The sequence below is a fragment of the Nerophis ophidion genome, linkage group LG27 (assembly GCF_033978795.1).
Source record: "Nerophis ophidion isolate RoL-2023_Sa linkage group LG27, RoL_Noph_v1.0, whole genome shotgun sequence".
Taxonomy (NCBI): domain Eukaryota; kingdom Metazoa; phylum Chordata; class Actinopteri; order Syngnathiformes; family Syngnathidae; genus Nerophis; species Nerophis ophidion.
The window spans coordinates 31789025-31806646 of NC_084637.1; the positions used below are offsets into that span (position 1 = coordinate 31789025).

The 17622-nt window shown below is 43.1% G+C and overlaps 1 protein-coding gene across 3 annotated transcripts in view; it reads right to left on the minus strand.

Moving 5' to 3' along the window:
* LOC133544528 (rho GTPase-activating protein 6-like) overlaps positions 1-17622 on the minus strand; it is a 194760-nt gene that overhangs the window by 13588 nt on the left and 163550 nt on the right. For all 3 annotated transcript variants that reach the window (XM_061889961.1, XM_061889960.1, XM_061889963.1), the window contains exons 4-10: positions 14194-14342; positions 13984-14112; positions 9156-9351; positions 8994-9049; positions 6506-6656; positions 6287-6435; positions 254-433 (exon numbers count right to left, since the gene is read on the minus strand). In XM_061889961.1, coding sequence (XP_061745945.1) covers positions 254-433; positions 6287-6435; positions 6506-6656; positions 8994-9049; positions 9156-9351; positions 13984-14112; positions 14194-14342 — 1010 coding nt within the window. The remainder of the gene's footprint in view (positions 1-253; positions 434-6286; positions 6436-6505; positions 6657-8993; positions 9050-9155; positions 9352-13983; positions 14113-14193; positions 14343-17622) is intronic.

Below are 17622 nucleotides of genomic sequence, written 5' to 3' on the forward strand. Positions count from 1 at the left end.
AATCCCGAGAAGAGACGGGAACAAAGCAAGCGAAGAAGAAGAAGTTAATCCGTGCAGAATTGTGACCTCTTCTGACTCCGCACGAAATCTTTCATGCCTGTTTTTTATTTCGGAAAGAAGGCGTTCAATTGTCTGGGGCGGGGGGGTGAAGGTTTCTCGATGTTTTGGTCAAAGAACTGGCACGGATGACTCACTGACAAGACACGTCTGTTTCTGTCTACACAAAAATGTGAAAGTCCATCAGCTGACTGACCATGAAGAGTGTCTGGTAGCTGGCGATCATCCTCTGGAGCGCGGCGATGACGGCCGTGCTTTCCTCGGCTCTGGCAGAGCTTTGGACGCTGAACTCCTTGTCGGAGGATTTGAGTTTATGGAGGAGGTTGGGACCAAAGATGGTGGCGAGGTTCAAGGAGGTCATCTTGTTCCCTGTGATCTGCAATGAGGAAGAAAAACATGGTTGGGGCCGTCTGGCTTGAGTTGTGTAGCTTGCTATGACAGAACCAGCTGGTTCAGATGATTGATTGTCCAATGGCACAATAACCATGCCATGTTCCAAGACTCATTGTTCCCCTTTTCCTTTCCAACCTAAATAAGACATGGAAAGCCACTTTGTACCTCAAAAAAGGCACAAAACATTCCTGTCTCTGATGGGGCGACAGCTTGGGAGGGCTGTCTTCAAATAGTCACAGTTTCGCCGATTCCGATTTGGACGAGTCCGATCAAACTATCAACCTCGGAGTCCGATGTCTGACATTAAAACCACATCAACTTTGTTACTTTTACTTCCTCTATTTAGTCAAGTTTGATGTCTTCTCAGCTCTAGCCATAGCTAGGGGCGGCATAGCTCGGTTGGTAGAGCGGCCGTGCCAGCAACTTGAGGGTTGCAGGTTCGATTCCCGCTTCTGCCATCCTAGTAACTGCCGTTGTGTCCTTGGGCAAGACACTTTACCCACCTGCTCCCAGTGCCACCCACACTGGTTTAAATGTAACTTAGATATTGGGTTTCACTATGTAAAGCGCTTTGAGTCACTAGAGAAAAGCGCTATATAAATATAATTCACTTCACTAGCCATCACTAAAGTATCCATTGTACTCAGTGTATGTTTTGGTCGTTGAATTTCCTTTTCATGAATGGAAATTGGAAAAACAAGACAATGATTAGTTTATTTGAACGTCATTTTAAAGCGGTTTTATTTAGATTTTTTTCCTCCTTGAGGTCTGCATAACCTATAATGGTGGTTACTTTGACTTCCTCTATTTAGTCAAGTTTGATGTCTTCTCAGCTCTAGCCATCACTAAAGTATCCATTGTACTCAGTGTATGTTTTGGTCGTTGAATTTCCTTTTCATGAATGGAAATTGGAAAAACAAGACAATGATTAGTTTATTTGAACGTTATTTTAAAGCGGTCTTATTTAGATTTTTTTCCTCCTTGAGGTCTGCATAACCTGTAATGGTGGTTACTTTTACTTACTCTATTTAGTCAAGTTTGATGTCTTCTCAGCTCTAGCCATCACTTAAGTATCCATTTTACTCAGTGTATGTTTTGGTCGTTGAATTTCCTTTTCATGAATGGGAATTGGAAAAACAAGACAATGATTAGTTTATTTGAACGTCATTTTAAAGGGGTCGTACTTTGATTTTTTTCCTCCTTGAGGCCTGCATAACTTTTAATGGTGGTGTCAGGCTTGTCCCTGACAGTTTGGTCTATGTCTTAGTTTTTCCTATGCATGTGTCTTTATTTCCTGTCAGCGCTCTTATTTTAAAGTTAAAGTACCAATGATTGTCACACACATACTAGATGTGGGGAAATTATTCTCTGCATTTGACTTATCACCCTTGATCACCCCCTGGGAGGTGAGGGGAGCAGTGGGCAGCATCGGTGCCGCACCCGGGAATCATTTATGGTGATTATTTTGTCTGTTTCTTGTTTTTCCCCTCAGCTGCGGCTGATTGGCACCTGGCCACACCTGGTGTCAATCAGCCCGCTCCTATTTTTAACTGCTTTGTCCTCCAGTCAGGGCTGGATTATTGTCGTGCCGTGTCGTGTCAATGTCACCACTACCGGTCTTGTCGCTTGTAGCTTTGTCTAGTTCTGTTCACTCTGCTCATGCCAGTAAGTGTTTTTGTTCTTAGCCAAGTTTGTTATCCGCCTTGTGCGCGCCTTTTGTCGGTACCCTTTTGGTTTGTTCTTGTTTTAGTGTTTAATTAAATCATGTTTTCTTACCAAATGCCTGCCTACTTCTCTGCATCTTGGGGTTCGTCACCAACACAATCTGACAGGTGGTTCTTTTAAGAGAAATTTTGCATAAATTATGTTTTAAAGACCATCTTTAAGCCGAAAAAAAAGACTTAAAACATACATTATTACATTACGGTAACGGAAAGTTATTAATTAAAGACGAAACCTCAAACTGGCTTGGAGGGAAGAAATAAAAACATTGTGTTGTTGTATCCAACGTCAGAAAGACCAGATGATCATGGATAAGTATGTTTTCGTATACAAACACAAGATACGACACAACACTCTTTGTTTTCCTTCGAACCAGTCAATGGTCTCGTCTACAAAAAGCAATTTCTGGTACAAATGTCGGATTATTAAAAAAACGTTTCTGCTGAGTGTGATTTATTTTTGTTATATAAGACAAAGTAAAAAACTAAACTTTTTGTTTATTAAAGTATTTTAGCCTTTTTTAGGTGCAAAAAGTCTCAAATACGATATTGCTTTGTTCACTTTAAGGAAAGACTGTATTCGAAAAGTATTTTTAATTATTTCTAATTAACTTTGGACGATTTACCGTACAGGTCAGACCTGGGCAAATTAAGGCCCGGGGGCCACATGCGGCCCGTTAAGGTTTTCAACCTGGCCTGCCTGACATTCCCAAATAATTGTTTTAGATGTTTAAGATGTAGAGCAGGGGTAGGGAACCTATGGCTCCAGAGCCAGATGTGGCTCTTTTGATGACTACATATGCCTCTCAGATAATTGTATTTATATAGCGCTTTTCTGTAGTGACTCAAAGCGCTTTACAAAGTGACACCCAATATCTAAGTTACATTTAACCCAGTGTGGGTAGTACTGGGGGCAGGTGGGTAAAGTGTCTTGCCCAAAGACACAACGGCAGTGACTACGATGGCGGAAGCGGGAATCGAACCTGGAACCCTGAAGTTGCTAGCACGGCCACTCTACCAACCGAGCTATGCCGAGTAACCGTGTAATACTCTTCCGTATCAGTAGGTGGCAGTCGGTAGCTAATTGCTTAGTAGATGTGGGAAACAGCGGGAGGCAGGGTGCAGGTAAAAAGGGGTCTAATGCTTAAACCAGGGGTAGGGAACCTATGGCTCTAGAGACGAAACCTCAAACTGGCTTAGAGGGAAGAAATAAAAACATTGTGTTGTTGTATCCAACGTCAGAAAGACCAGATGATCATGGATAAGTATGTTTTTGTATACAAACGCAAGATCCGACACCACACTTTGTTTTCCTTCGAACCAGTCAACGGTCTCGTCTACAAAAAGTAATTTCCGGTACAGGTGTGGGATTTAAAAAAAACAATTTCTGCTGAGTGTTGATATTTATTTTTGTTATATAAGACAAAGTAAAAATCAAACCTTTTTGTTAAAGTATGTTAGCCTTTTTTTGCAAAAAGTCTCAAATACGATATTGCTTTGTTCACTTTAAGGAAAGACTGTATTCGAAAAGTATTTCTAATTAACTTTGGAAGATTTACCGTACAGGTCAGACCTGGGTAAATTAAGGCCCGGGGGCCACATGCGGCCCGTTAAGTTTTTCAATCTGGCCTGCCGGACATTCCCAAATAATTGTTTTAGATGTTTAAGATGCTGCCATTGTGATGTGCACTCATGTTTTCTAATGACCGTAAGTTTTCAACGATACTAAGTCATTCAATGGTTGGAATCTGTGCTTTTGAGTAATATACAAGTTACTGTGGTAATCTAATTAGTTACTACTGTAATCTAATTAGTTACTACTGTAATCTAATTAGTTACTATGGTCATATAATTAGTTACTATGGTATGGGGGTTCTTCCGAGGATGTCGTAGTCGTAGTGGTTTGTACAGTCCTTTGAGACATTTGTGATTGAGGGCTATATAAATAAACATTGATTGATTGATTGATAATCTACGTGACAGCAGCTCAGACGAGGCACCAAGCAGTGTGGGCGGGAAGTGTTTCCACAGACAGCAGAAGGAGATTTTCCCAACAAAGTTCTAAAGCTTAGTGATATATCAGATGTATCAGATTGTAGGTGAGGTTTATTTTGTACCCTTCGTGTTCATATCTCACTGTTTGTTGCATTTTTTGTTGCGTTTCACTTGATTGTAAACTATGTCGATGGAAAGGGGGTGTGACCTTCATATTTTGTTAGTATTCAGTGTTTTATCGTTCATAGAAAAATGTGAAATTCCCTAACGTTTTTAGCATCCATCCATCCATCATCTTCCGCTTATCCGAGGTCGGGTCATGGGGGCAACAACCTAAGCAGGGAAACCTAGCTCTTCCCAAGGGATCCCGAGGGGTTCCCAGGCCAGCCGGGAGACATAGTCTTCCCAACGTGTCCTGGGTCTTCCCCGTGGCCTCCTACCGGTTGGACGTGCCCTAAACACCTCCCTCGGGAGGCGTTCGGGTGGCATCCTGACCAGATGCCCGAACCACCTCATCTGGCTCCTCTCCATGAATTGATTAACGTGGACCCCGACTTAAACAAGTTGAAAAACTTATTCGGGTGTTACCATTTAGTGGTCAATTGTACGGAATATGTACTGTACTGTGCAATCTACTAATAAAAGTATCAATCAATCAATCAATCAAAGGAGCAGCGGCTTTACTTTGAGTTCCTCCCGGATGGCAGAGCTTCTCACCCTATCTCTAAGGGAGAGACCCGCCACACAACGGAGGAAACTCATTTCGGCCGCTTGTACCCGTGATCTTGTCCTTTCGGTCATGACCCAAAGCTCATGACCATAGGTGAGAATGGGAACGTAGATCGACCGGTAAATTGAGAGCTTTGCCTTCCGGCTCAGCTCCTTCTTCACCACAACGGATCGGTACAACGTCCGCATTACTGAAGACGCCGCACCGATCCGCCTGTCGATCTCACAATCCACTCTTCCCTCACTCGTGAACAAGACTCTTAGGTACTTGAACTCCTCCACTTCCCAACCCGGAGATGGCATTCCACCCTTCTCCGGGCGAGAACCATGGACTCGGACTTGGAGGTGCTGATTCTCATTCCGGTCGCTTCACAAACCGATCCAGTGAGAGCTGAAAATCCTGGCCAGATGAAGCCATCAGGACCACATCATCTCCAAAAAGCAGAGACCTAATCCTGCAGCCACCAAACCGGAACCCCTCAACGCCTTGACTGCGCCTAAAAATTCTGTCCATAAAAGTTATGAACAGAATGGGTGACAAAGGACAGCCTTGGCGGAGTCCAACCCTCACTGGAAACGTGTCCGACTTACCGCCGGCAATGCGGACCAAGCTCTGACACTGATCCTACAGGGAGTGGACCGCCACTATTAGCATTCAACCAGACATTATTGTGAGGTTTTGTATTAGTGTTACTAAAAATAAATTACCAGCCCCCCAGACACATTTTTTTTCTCTAAATGTGGCCTCCGAGTCAAAATAATTGCCCAAGTCTGGTATATAATATAACCTTGTGTTTATTACGCCATAGATTTGACTAATTGTCCCATCCATTTTCTACCGCTTATTCCCTTTTGGGGTCGCGGGGGGCGCTGGCGCCTATCTCAGCTACAATCGGGCGGAAGGCGGGGTACACCCTGGACAAGTCGCCACCTCATCGCAGGGCGAACACAGATAGACAGACAACATTCACACTCACATTCACACACTAGGGACCATTTAGTGTTGCCAATCAACCTATCCCCAGGTGCATGTCTTTGGAGGTGGGAGGGGCCTATCCCCAGGTGCATGTCTTTGGAGGCGGGAGGGGTCTATCTCCAGGTGCATGTCTTTGGAGGTGGGAGGGGCCTATCTCCAGGTGCATGTCTTTGGAGGTGGGAGGAAGCCGGAGTACCCGGAGGGAACCCACGCATTCACGGGGAGAACATGCAAACTCCACACAGAAAGATCCCGAGCCTGGATTTGAACCCAGGACTGCAAGACCTTCGTATTGTGAGGCAGACGCACTAACCCCTCTGCCACCGTGAAGCCCCGACTAATTGTCCCATATGGACAAAATGTAACAAATCAGATTTGAGTATAAAATCGAAGTCAGCCCAAGGTGAGAGTTCACCTCTTGTCCATCCTTGTCCAGTCGGTCGTGGGCGTGGTCAGCCACAGTGGACAGGAACTCCAGGAGACGATGGAGAGTATCACTGTTGCATGCTGGGAGCAGGTAGACCAGAAGCTGGGTGACGTTGTGCTGCTCCTCTGGATCCAACACTGCAACAACAGCAACCCAATCAGATGCCGAGCGTAGGTGTCCTGGAATGACATCCACTTCCTAGCCTACGTGTTGTGTTTATGAAGGCGGTGTAGAGCTCTTTGGTGAGGAGCGGGTCGGGCATGTCCCTGAGGAACTCTTTCAGCAAGGCGGCCACGTCATGAACGCTGTGCTCCTCGTCTAATTGGACATCAAAGCCGCGGTCGAACTCCTCACGTAACTGAAGCAGAAAGGAAAAAGTCAAGGATATGATGGATTTATGTTTTTAATGAAGTGTGTAAATATTTGTTTGAAAAACCACACTCCTGTCCAGAGTTGGGAAATTGTGTTGGATGTAAATATAAACAGAATACAATGATTTGCAAATCATTTTCGACCCATATTCAGTTGAATATGCTACAAAGACAACATATTTGATGTTCAAACTCAAACTTTTTTTTTTTTTGCAAATAATAATTAACTTAGAATTTCATGGCTGCAACAGGTGCCAAAGTAGTTGGGAAAGGGCATGTTCACCACTGTGTTACATCACGTTTTCTTTTAACAACACTCAATAAACGTTTGGGAACTGAGGAAACTAATTGTTGAAGCTTTGAAAGTGGAATTCTTTCCCATTCTTGTTTGATGTACAGCTTAATTTGTTCAACAGTCCGGGGTCTTGTTCTCGTATTTTACACTTCACACATTTTCGACGGGAGACATGTCTGGACTGCAGGCGGGCCAGGAAAGTACCCGCACTGTTTTACTACGAAGCCACGCTGTTGTAACACGTGGCTTTTTTTTTGTGATTGATTGATACTTTTATTAGTAGATTGCACAGTTCAGTACATATTCCGTACAATTGACCACTAAATGGTAACACCCGAATAAGTTTTTCAACTTGTTTAAGTCGGGGTCCACGTTAATCAATTCATGGTCTCAATTCATGAGCCTATACCAATCATGGCTTGGAATTGTCTTGCTGAAATAAGCAGGGGCGTCCATGATAATGTTGCTTGGATGACAACATATGTTGCTCCAAAACCTGTTTTGACCATTCAGCATTAATGGTGCCTTCCCAGATGTGTAAGTTACCCATGCCTTGGGCAGTAATACACCCCCATACCATCACAGATGCTGGCTTTTGAACTTTGCGCCTATAACAATCCGGATGGTTATTTTCCTCTTTGTTCCGGAGGACACCACGTCCACAGTTTCCAAATATAATCTGAAATGTGGACTTGTCGGACCACAGAACACTTTTCCACTTTGCATCAGTCCATCTTAGATGAGCGAGGGCCCAGCGAAGCCGGCAGCGTTCCTGGGTGTTGTTGATGAATGGCTTTTGCTTTGCATGGTAGAGTTTTTAACTTGCACTTACAGATGTAGCGACCAACTGTAGTTACTGACAGTGGTTTTATGAAGTGTTCCTGAGCCCGTGTGGTGATATCCTTTACACACTGTTTGTTTTTGATGCAGTACTGCTTGAGGGATCAAAGGTCCGTAATATCATCGCTTACATGCAGTGATTTCTCTGAACCTTTTTGATAATTTTACGGACCGTAGATGGTAAAATCCCTAAATTCCTTGCAATAGCTCTTTGAGAAATGTTGTTCTAAAACTGTTCGACAATTTGCTTACAAAGTGGTGACCCTCGCCCCATCCTTGTTTGTGAATTACTTAGCATTTCATGGAAGCTGTTTTTATACCCAATCATGGTTCCCAATTAGCCTGCACACCTGTGGGCTGTTCCAAATAAGTGTTTGATGAGCATTCCTCAACTTTATCAGTGTTTATTGCCACCTTTCCTAACTTCTTTGTCACGTGTTAGGGCATCAAATTCAAAAGTTATTGATTTTCTCCTATGTCCCACTCTCCCTTGTGGAGAGGGTCCGGTCCGATCCGGTGGCCATGTACTGCTCGCCTGTGTATCGGCTGGGGACATCTCTGCGCTGCTGATCCGCCTCCGCTTGGGATGGTTTCCTGCTGGCTCCGCTGTGAACGGGACTCTCGCTGCTGTGTTGGATCCGCTTTGGACTGGACTCTCGCGACTGTGTAGGATCCATTATGGATTGAACTTTCACAGTATCATGTTAGACCCGCTCGACATCCATTGCTTTCCTCCTCTCCAAGGTTCTCATAGTCATCATTGTCACCGACGTCCCACTGGGTGTGAGTTTTCCTTGCCCTTATGTGGGCCTACCGAGGATGTCGTAGTGGTTTGTGCAGCCCTTTGAGACACTAGTGATTTAGGGCTATATAAGTAAACATTGATTGATTGATTGATTTACAAACACAAATATGTGTATCAGTTTGAACATCAAATATGTTGTCTTTGTAGCATATTCAACTGAATATGGGTTGAAAATGATTTGCAAATTATTGTATTCCGTTTATATTTACATCTAACACAATTTCCCAACTCATATGGAAACGGGGTTTGTAAAACAAATATAAGAAAATGACTGATTTTAGTTCTGAACACTGTCATGGGACCAATTGAGCTCGTAAGTTGGGGTAACTGTAGCTTCTTCAAGCTGGTAAAAACAAAATACATCATGCACGAAGCAACACTAACCTGCCGAACTCTCTTCTTGGAGCTTCCAACTCTGAAAATTCCGACAGTCTGCAAACCTGAGGGTTAAAAGGGGAAACAAAAGAAAGCCGTCATTAAAATTGAAGCTTAATTAATTAAGGTTACTGCGGAAATGAAGCTTCGGTCTATTAAACAAGGGCCTACCGTATTTCTCAATGTGTTGGCAGCAACTGTCGACCACACGGGGCACCTGCCGGTATATCGGGTTGAGGCTCAAGCGTTTGTCCCTTTGTTTCTCCTTCTTATTTGGTGTCTCGGCAGGCAGGGAGAGCTGCAGCGCCTCCAGCAGGCGAGACTGGTTGTCGTCCAGGTCAGTGATTGAATCCACTGACATCCCACCCTGAAGCCGAAACAAGCATTTTATATCCGAGAAGGTTGATCCAAACCAGGGTTGTCCAAAGTGTGGCCCAATATTGATTCCAATGCACTCAAAGTTCGAGGTGGTTCGTAAAAACTGATCGCGTTATTCCCGAAATTGCATTACATACTAAAATCCTTGTTTTTTCAACCTTTTATTTTCGAAAGAATACTATAAAATGATCAACGGTTCGATATTTTGTAATTTTTCATTAGTAAAAACAGTTTTATCCGACAAAGTCCACGCTGGTGTTGGTTTGGCAGGGCTCCTTGTCATCAAAGCTAAGTCCTAGATTTCTATTTTGTGTGCTTCTAAATATTTTACAGCCTTCTTCAACACATTTTGTAGTCTTACCGAGTCTACAAAGCACTTGCTCTCTTTGTTTCACTGCTGGCTAGCTGCTAAGCTAGTGGAGCTAAGCTAGCCCTGGTCTGAAACCCTTACTCCGAAGACTAATAAATTGACTTGGTGAAGGAAAAACCCAACGATACCTTTGTGTTCTTCTTGCACCCTTTCATGGAGAGGTTGTCTCTGCTAGAGGGTTGGGTCCGACAGTTAGAGCAACTCCGTAACTTCAGATGCCGCTAGCGTTAGCCGTATTGAGCTGACTAGCCTAGTCAGTAGCAGCCCTACTGTAAATGGCCTACAAACTACAGCTAAGACTTTGTTAGCTAGTCCCACACCCCAGTTCACCAGCCAAAATAAATAATAAAAAATATATAATCAACAGATCTGAAGTGGATCCTGAGATTTATGCGTTTAAAGTAAAAATAATATGTATTACTATACGACTTATGTTTAATACTTTTATGAGTTGGGCTCTTTGGATCACTGAAACCTTTCAGTCTGACTAGGGATGTAACGGTACGTGTATTTGTATTGAACCGGTTCGGCACGGGGTGTACCGAACAAGTTCATCCATCCATCCATCATCTTCCGCTTATCCGAGGTCGGGTCGCGGGGGCAGCAGCCTAAGCAGGGAAGCCCAGACTTCCCTATCTCCAGCCACTTCGTCTAGCTCTTCCCGGGGGATCCCAAGGCGTTCCCAGGCCAGCCGGGAGACATAGTCTTCCCAACGTGTCCTGGGTCTTCCCCGTGGCCTCCTACCGGTTGGACGTGCCCTAAACACATCCCTAGGGAGGCGTTCGGGTGGCATCCTGACCAGATGCCCGAACCACTTCATCTGGCTCCTCTCGATGTGGAGGAGCAGCGGCTTTACGTTGAGCTCCTCCCGGATGGCAGAGCTTCTCACCCTATCTCTAAGGGAGAGCCCCGCCACCCGGCGGAGGAAACTCATTTGGGCCGCTTGTACCCGTGATCTTATCTTTTCGGTCATGACCCAAAGCTCATGACCATAGGTGAGGATGGGAACGTAGATCGACCGGTAAATTGAGAGCTTTGCCTTCCGGCTCAGCTCCTTCTTCACCACAACGGATCGATACAACGTCCGCATTACTGAAGACGCCGCACCGATCCGCCTGTCGATCTCACGATCCACTCTTCCCCCACTCGTGAACAAGACTCCTAGGTACTTGAACTCCTCCACTTGGGGCAGGGTCTCCTCCCCAACCCGGAGATGGCACTCCACCCTTTTCCGGGCGAGAACCATGGACTCGGACTTGGAGGTGCTGATTCTCATTCCGGTCGCTTCACACTCGGCTGCGAACCGATCCAGTGAGAGCTGAAGATCCCGGCCAGATGAAGCCATCAGGACTACATCATCTGCAAAAAGCAGAGACCTAATCCCGTGGCCACCAAACCGGAACGCCTTGACTGCGCCTAGAAATTCTGTCCATAAAAGTTATGAACAGAATGGGTGACAAAGGACAGCCTTGGCAGAGTCCAACCCTCACTGGAAACGTGTCCGACTTACTGCCGGCAATGCGGACCAAGCTCTGACACTGATCATACAGGGAGCGGACTGCCACAATAAGACAGTCCGATACCCCATACTCTCTGAGCACTCCCCACAGGACTTCCCGAGGGACACGGTCGAATGCCTTCTCCAAGTCTACAAAGCACATGTAGACTGGTTGGGCAAACTCCCATGCACCCTCAAGAACCCTGCCGAGAGTATAGAGCTGGTCCACAGTTCCACGACCAGGACGAAAACCACACTGTTCCTCCTGAATCCGAGGTTCGACTATCCGGCGAAGCCTCCTCTCCAGTACACCTGAATAAACCTTACCGGGAAGGCCGAACAAGTTTCTAAGCTAAAGTCTTAATAAGCTTCTTTGCTTCTTCTGCCTCTGTCTCAGCACCCAGCATTGTCCCACCCACACAGCCATCTGATTGGTTGCATATATACCGGTAACAGCAGTGAGTATTCAGAGCGCATGTAGTAAATGCTTCAGGTTAGCATAAGGCAGCGTACTCTCCCCAAATTATAATAAAGACCTCCAAGTCAACTACTACTAACATCACTATAAGCCCGTTGACCTTCTAGAAACTTAAACTGCAGTTCAGCTCGCTCGCAGTTCTGGCTTGAGGTGAAGGCTAATTAGCTTTTAGCGTAACATTAGCTCATTTTGCGGTGTGTATGTGTTTTACAGACAGACAAGTTTTGAATGGCAGGGTCCCTGCTATCACATTTTGATAAAAATATAACTTTTACATAATAAAAATCAACTACAGGCTTCCCAAATTCTGTGATAAATTAATGGTGAGTTGACTTGAAACTGTTTAATGTTGCACTTTTTATATGTAAAAGAAAAGTTTCGTCATTTTATTTAATCTGAGCAACAATTTGAGGCAGTTTAATGTTGATTAACATGGGCAGAATTATTATAGTGTTCCCAATGTTAAAATGATGAAGCCATTCTTTACAAATTTGGTAAATAAATAACCCAAAAATATATATTTTGTTGTTTCCTTACTGTACCGAAAATTAACCGAACCGTGACCTCTAAACCGAGGTACATCCCGAACCAAAATTTTTGTCTACCCTTACACTCCTAAGTCTGACTCTTTCAAAAATATTCAATCAGAAGCAGTTTTGTTATGAATTATTCACCTATTTAATTTTCTAATTACTTGACATCAAATATTACATTTTGAAAAATATTTTGGGGAAAATATTGCATATTTTGTGTTTTTGCCAAATTAAAACGGGTTTTCTTGATTTATAAAAAAAAAAAAAGAGGTATAAAACCCATTCAAAAAATAAAAAACTATGGCAACAGATTTGAAATGGATCAATAGATATTTAGGTGTTGGAAAGAAAATGATGACTTATTTTAAACACTTGAATGACTGAGACCTTGCAACAGGGGTGTCCAAAGTGCGGCCCAGGGGCCATTTGCGCCCTGCGGGTAATTTTTTTTTGTGGCCCTAAGCACATTCTAAAAATACTATTTATATAAAAAAAAAAATTAAATGAAATAAATAAATAAATAATAATAATAATAATAAAAACACAGAAAAAGTGGTATAAAAGAGCAAACCGGTGAAATGTGACAAGAAAATGTTGCAATGTTTACTCTACTAACACAAAGCTGCCATGCAGGCTGATATTTTCTTTAAAAAAAAAAATAATTAATCAAAATCAATGTCACATTAAATATTCCACTTTGAGATATTTTGGGGGGAAAATGTAGCATATTTTGTATTTGCCATATAAAAAAACAAAGTTATTTATTTTTTCTAAAGAAAGGCTTAAGAAGAACAATCAAAAAACATAAACAACAATAAAAGTTATAATTGACAGATGGATCTGAAGTGGATCTCAAGACAATTGTGTTTAAAGTAAACAGTAAAGAAAGAAAAAGTTTATTTTTAATGAGTAGGACCCTTTTGGATCCCCAATAATTTTAGTGCGATTTTTTTTTTTTTTGTGTCATTGCTAAAAAAAAAAATAACAAATTGAAATCAATGGTGCTATGTGTTGACATTTTTAAGGCTCCAATTATTCTATAATCTCAAATATTCCACTTTCAAATTCTATTGGGGGAAACTATTAATAAATAAATGATAAATGGGTTGTACTTGTATAGCGCTTTTCTACCTTCAAGGTACTCAAAGCGCTTTGACACTACTTCCACATTTACCCATTCACACACACATTCACACACTGATGGAGGGAGCTGCCATGCAAGGTGTCAACCAGCACCCATCAGGAGCAAGGGTGAAGTGTCTTGCTCAGGACACAACGGACGTGACGAGGTTGGTTCCAGGTGGGATTTGAACCAGTGACCCTCGGGTTGCGCACGGGCACTCTCCCACTGCGCCACGCCGTCCCATATTTGCATATTTTGTTTTTTTTCCCCATAACAAAACAGGGTTTTCTTTGACAAAAAGGGCATACAACTTAAATCTTTAAAAACGTTATATTGACAGATAGACCTAATGTTGATCTAGAGATTTAAACCTTGAATAACAATAATACAAAATAATGACACATTTTAAATATTTTTTTTTGACCAAAATCTTTTGGGGTCCCTGGGATCAAACCTGAGTGGAGGCCTGAATGTATATTTTTACACATGTATTGTTTTTAGAAATAATAACATATCAAAATGGCCCACGCTTGCTTTCAATTTTCAGTGTGTGGACCTCAGTGGAAAAGTTTGGATACCCCAGATCTAAACGGACATAAAACACACCCGACTCGCTCACCCGTCTGTGCACTCGCGGTGCAGCCTCAGGTGTGTTGGGCGACGTGGACTCATTGGCTGTCTCCGATGTGGAGCTCAATGAGGAGTTGCTGCTGGAGAGCTCCTTATTAGACGGCCGCTTCGTGGCGAACTGTTGGCGATGCAATAGTTAGTTTGTTTAATGACCGGAGACTGCGGATTTCAAAACGAGATGCTGGTGCTTATTATTGACCTGCAGAATGGAGGAGACGAGGTCGGACGAGTCCTTGTGCTCCTCTCGCTGTGGCGGATCCTGGCGGAAGCCGTCCTGGCGCTGCCTGTGCGTCCTGTCGTTGGCGATGACCTGCGAGAGGGGTATACTGAAGGCTTGAGGGACGCCTTCTGGGAGACACAAAAAGAAGGAGCCGTGAAGGTAGATGACGAAGCTGCACGACAAAAATCCCACAATGCTTTAGCAGCAGAGAGAAAAAGGCTCGGACTAGGGGTTGGCGATATTGCCTTTTTTTAATATCGCGATATGTTTAGGCCATATCGCGATATACGATATATATTGTTTAGGGCTGGGCAACGATTAAAAATGTTAATCGAAGTTAATCGCACTATTTCTCTGATTAATCGCGATTAACCGCATTGTATACGCCAGGGGTGCCCACACTTTTTCTGCAGGCGAGCTACTTTTCAATTGACCAACTCGAGGGGATCTACCTCATTTATATATATCATTTATATTTATTTATTTATGAAAGAGACATTTTTGTAAACAAGTTAAATGTGTTTAATGATAATACAAGCATGTGTAACACATATAGATGACTTTCTTTCACAAAGACAAGAATATAAGTTGGTGTATTACCTGATTCTGATGACTTGCATTGATTGGAATCAGACAGTAATGATGATAACGCCCACATTTTCAAATGGAGGAGAAAAAAAGTTGTCCTTTCTGTACAATACCACATGAAAGTGGTTGGTTTTTGGCATCTAATTCATCCAGCTTCCATACACTTTAGAAGAAAAACATTGGCGGCAAATTCCGTAGCTTGCTTGATTGACATTCACGGCACCCGAGGGTCTTGTGAGATGACGCTGGCTGCTGCCAGATCATTATTATGAAAAAATGACAGAGAGGAAGGCGAGAAACACTTTTTATTTCAACAGACTTTCGCGCCGTCCCTTCCGTCAAAACTCTAAAGGCCGACTGCACATTTCCTATCTTCACAATAAAAGCCCTGCTTCATGCTGCCTGCGCTAACAAAATAAGAGTCTCGGAAAGCTGGCGCGCACAAGTGATGTGCACGCCAGCTTTCTGAGGGATCGCTTGTGCACGCCAGTTTTCCGAGACTCTGTATTTAGTTAGCGCAGGCAGCATGAAGCAGGGCTTTTATTGTGAAGATAGGAAATGTGCAGTCGGCCTTTAGAGTTTTGACGGGAGGTACGGCGCGAGAGTCTGTTGAAATAAAAAGTGTTTCTCGCCTTCCTCTCGGTCATATTTTCATAATAATGATCTTGCAGCAGCCAGCGTCATCTCACAAGACCCTCCGGTACCGTGAATGTCATTTAAGTGACGTCTTGGTGAAGATTGATGATCACTCATTTTTAGGTCTATTTTTTTTAAAAGGCTGGCTGGAGATCGACTGACACACCCCCCGCGGTCGACTGGTAGCTCGCGATCGACGTAATGGGCACCCCTGGTATACGCAAAGCCCAATAATGAATTCAAAAGTAGTGTGTTGTGCACCTTTATTGGAATATTCTCCCACATGAACAAGGGCGCCAAAACATTTGTTGTGCAAACACAATTTAAATCAGTCCTTGTTAAACAGTAGCAGTTAAATAGCATATTTTATGAAAATCAACTCCAAAAATGTAAATACAAACATTTAAGCTTATTGCCACTGCCAGGGTATTTAAGTTATCCTGTTTGCTATGGAAAATAAATATAATCTACATACAAATCTCTGAGCCACAATCATAACATCTGAACAGGCAATTTCTGAGGTAACAGCAGAAACCTTTTTTTTATCAGGTATCTTATGTTTGAAAAACCTATATTATAGGTAGTGGGCTGTTTTAGGGAATTTTTGATCAAATTATCCTTACTAGCAATATTAATAATGTTGTGTTTATTCTGCGTAGTGCACTTAAAATAATTATGACCATATCTAGGAATTGATATGATGGGAATTTTCCGATTGTTTGCTTGGTGCTTTGATAAACTGAACGCATCATATACATGGTACTATATTGTGATGTTATGAGCCAGGGAAAAAAAGAACTACCCTACCCAGCATGCAACAGGAGTGAGGAGCATGCGCGGTAGCCCGGTATAGGTTGTGTCGCCATGACGGCATCTTGTATGTTGTGATATGCACGCTCTGAAAGCAAACGTTAAGAACTCAGCCAACACTCCTGGTCTGCATTATTCATAAATAGACAGACAACACATATACTCCGCTGCTTCACAGGCCGCTGGATGTAGCCGGCAAAGTATTCCCATGCTAGCTAGCCGGTCTAGCAAGCACGCCTCATTCAGTCCAAAACGGCCCGATCTATCCACATCCAGAATTGTCTGGCGGTCGTAAGTGATCCCGGAGTGACCACGCTGTAAGCCAGCCAGGAAATGTGCAGAATTGTCCGGTATTTTTGCCAAATGTTCCATCTTTACCAAGAGCCCCTCGACGCCGGGCGACGCCATCTTGTTAAGAAAAGGCGTTAACAAAATAAAAGCGTGTAAACAACACAAGCAAATGTGCGATAAAATAATTGTCGGCGTTAATAGATTGATGAGTTAACTCGTAATTAACGCATTAATTTGCCCACCCCTAATATTGGGATATTTTGCCTTGACACATATAATGACAGCAGTATGATGATTCTATGTGTCTACATTCAAACATTCTTCTTCATACTGCATTAATATATGCTACTTTTCATGCAGAGAGGGAAATCACAGCAAAAAAAAGTATTTATTAAACAGTTATTAAGTGTCAAATAAAAATGAGCTGCATAATAGGAAGTCAAATAGTATTCGTCCTTCACTATGTGGTAGGTAACTCATGGACGTTTATCAATTCTCTTCATTCTCTAGCGCAGGGGTAGGGAACCTATGGCTCTAGAGCCAGATGTGGGTCTTTTGATGACTGCATCTGGCTCTCGGATAAATCTGAGCTGACATTCCTTAACACGATAAATAATGAATAATTCCACTTGTAATCACAGTGTTAAAAATAACGTTCAAAATATAAAACATTCTCATGCTTTTTTATGTTCACGAAGTTGCGTTAATGGTAAGTAGTCATTTATTTATTATTGGTTAGTGTGCGGCTTGCCCTCCTGGGGGTTCTTCAGACCACCAAGCACCGACATGAGAGCACTTTTCAGGGTTACATTGTTTTATTTTTCAATAAGTCTCTCAGTTGCTTTCCAACAATTGTATTTTTCGTTCTCGCATGCGCTCTGGCTCCAGCCCCGACCCCCGTCTCTCCTCCTGGCTGCTGCTCATAACAGAGCGACAGGTGATTAGATAACAAGGCCCAGGTGGGCCATCTACGCACCTGTCGCTGATTTCGAGGCCGGTCCTGGGACACCCAAGCTTGCTGCAGGCCCACAGGCCACACCCCCACCACAGTTAGCTTCAGAATAACAATGTTATTACAAAGAT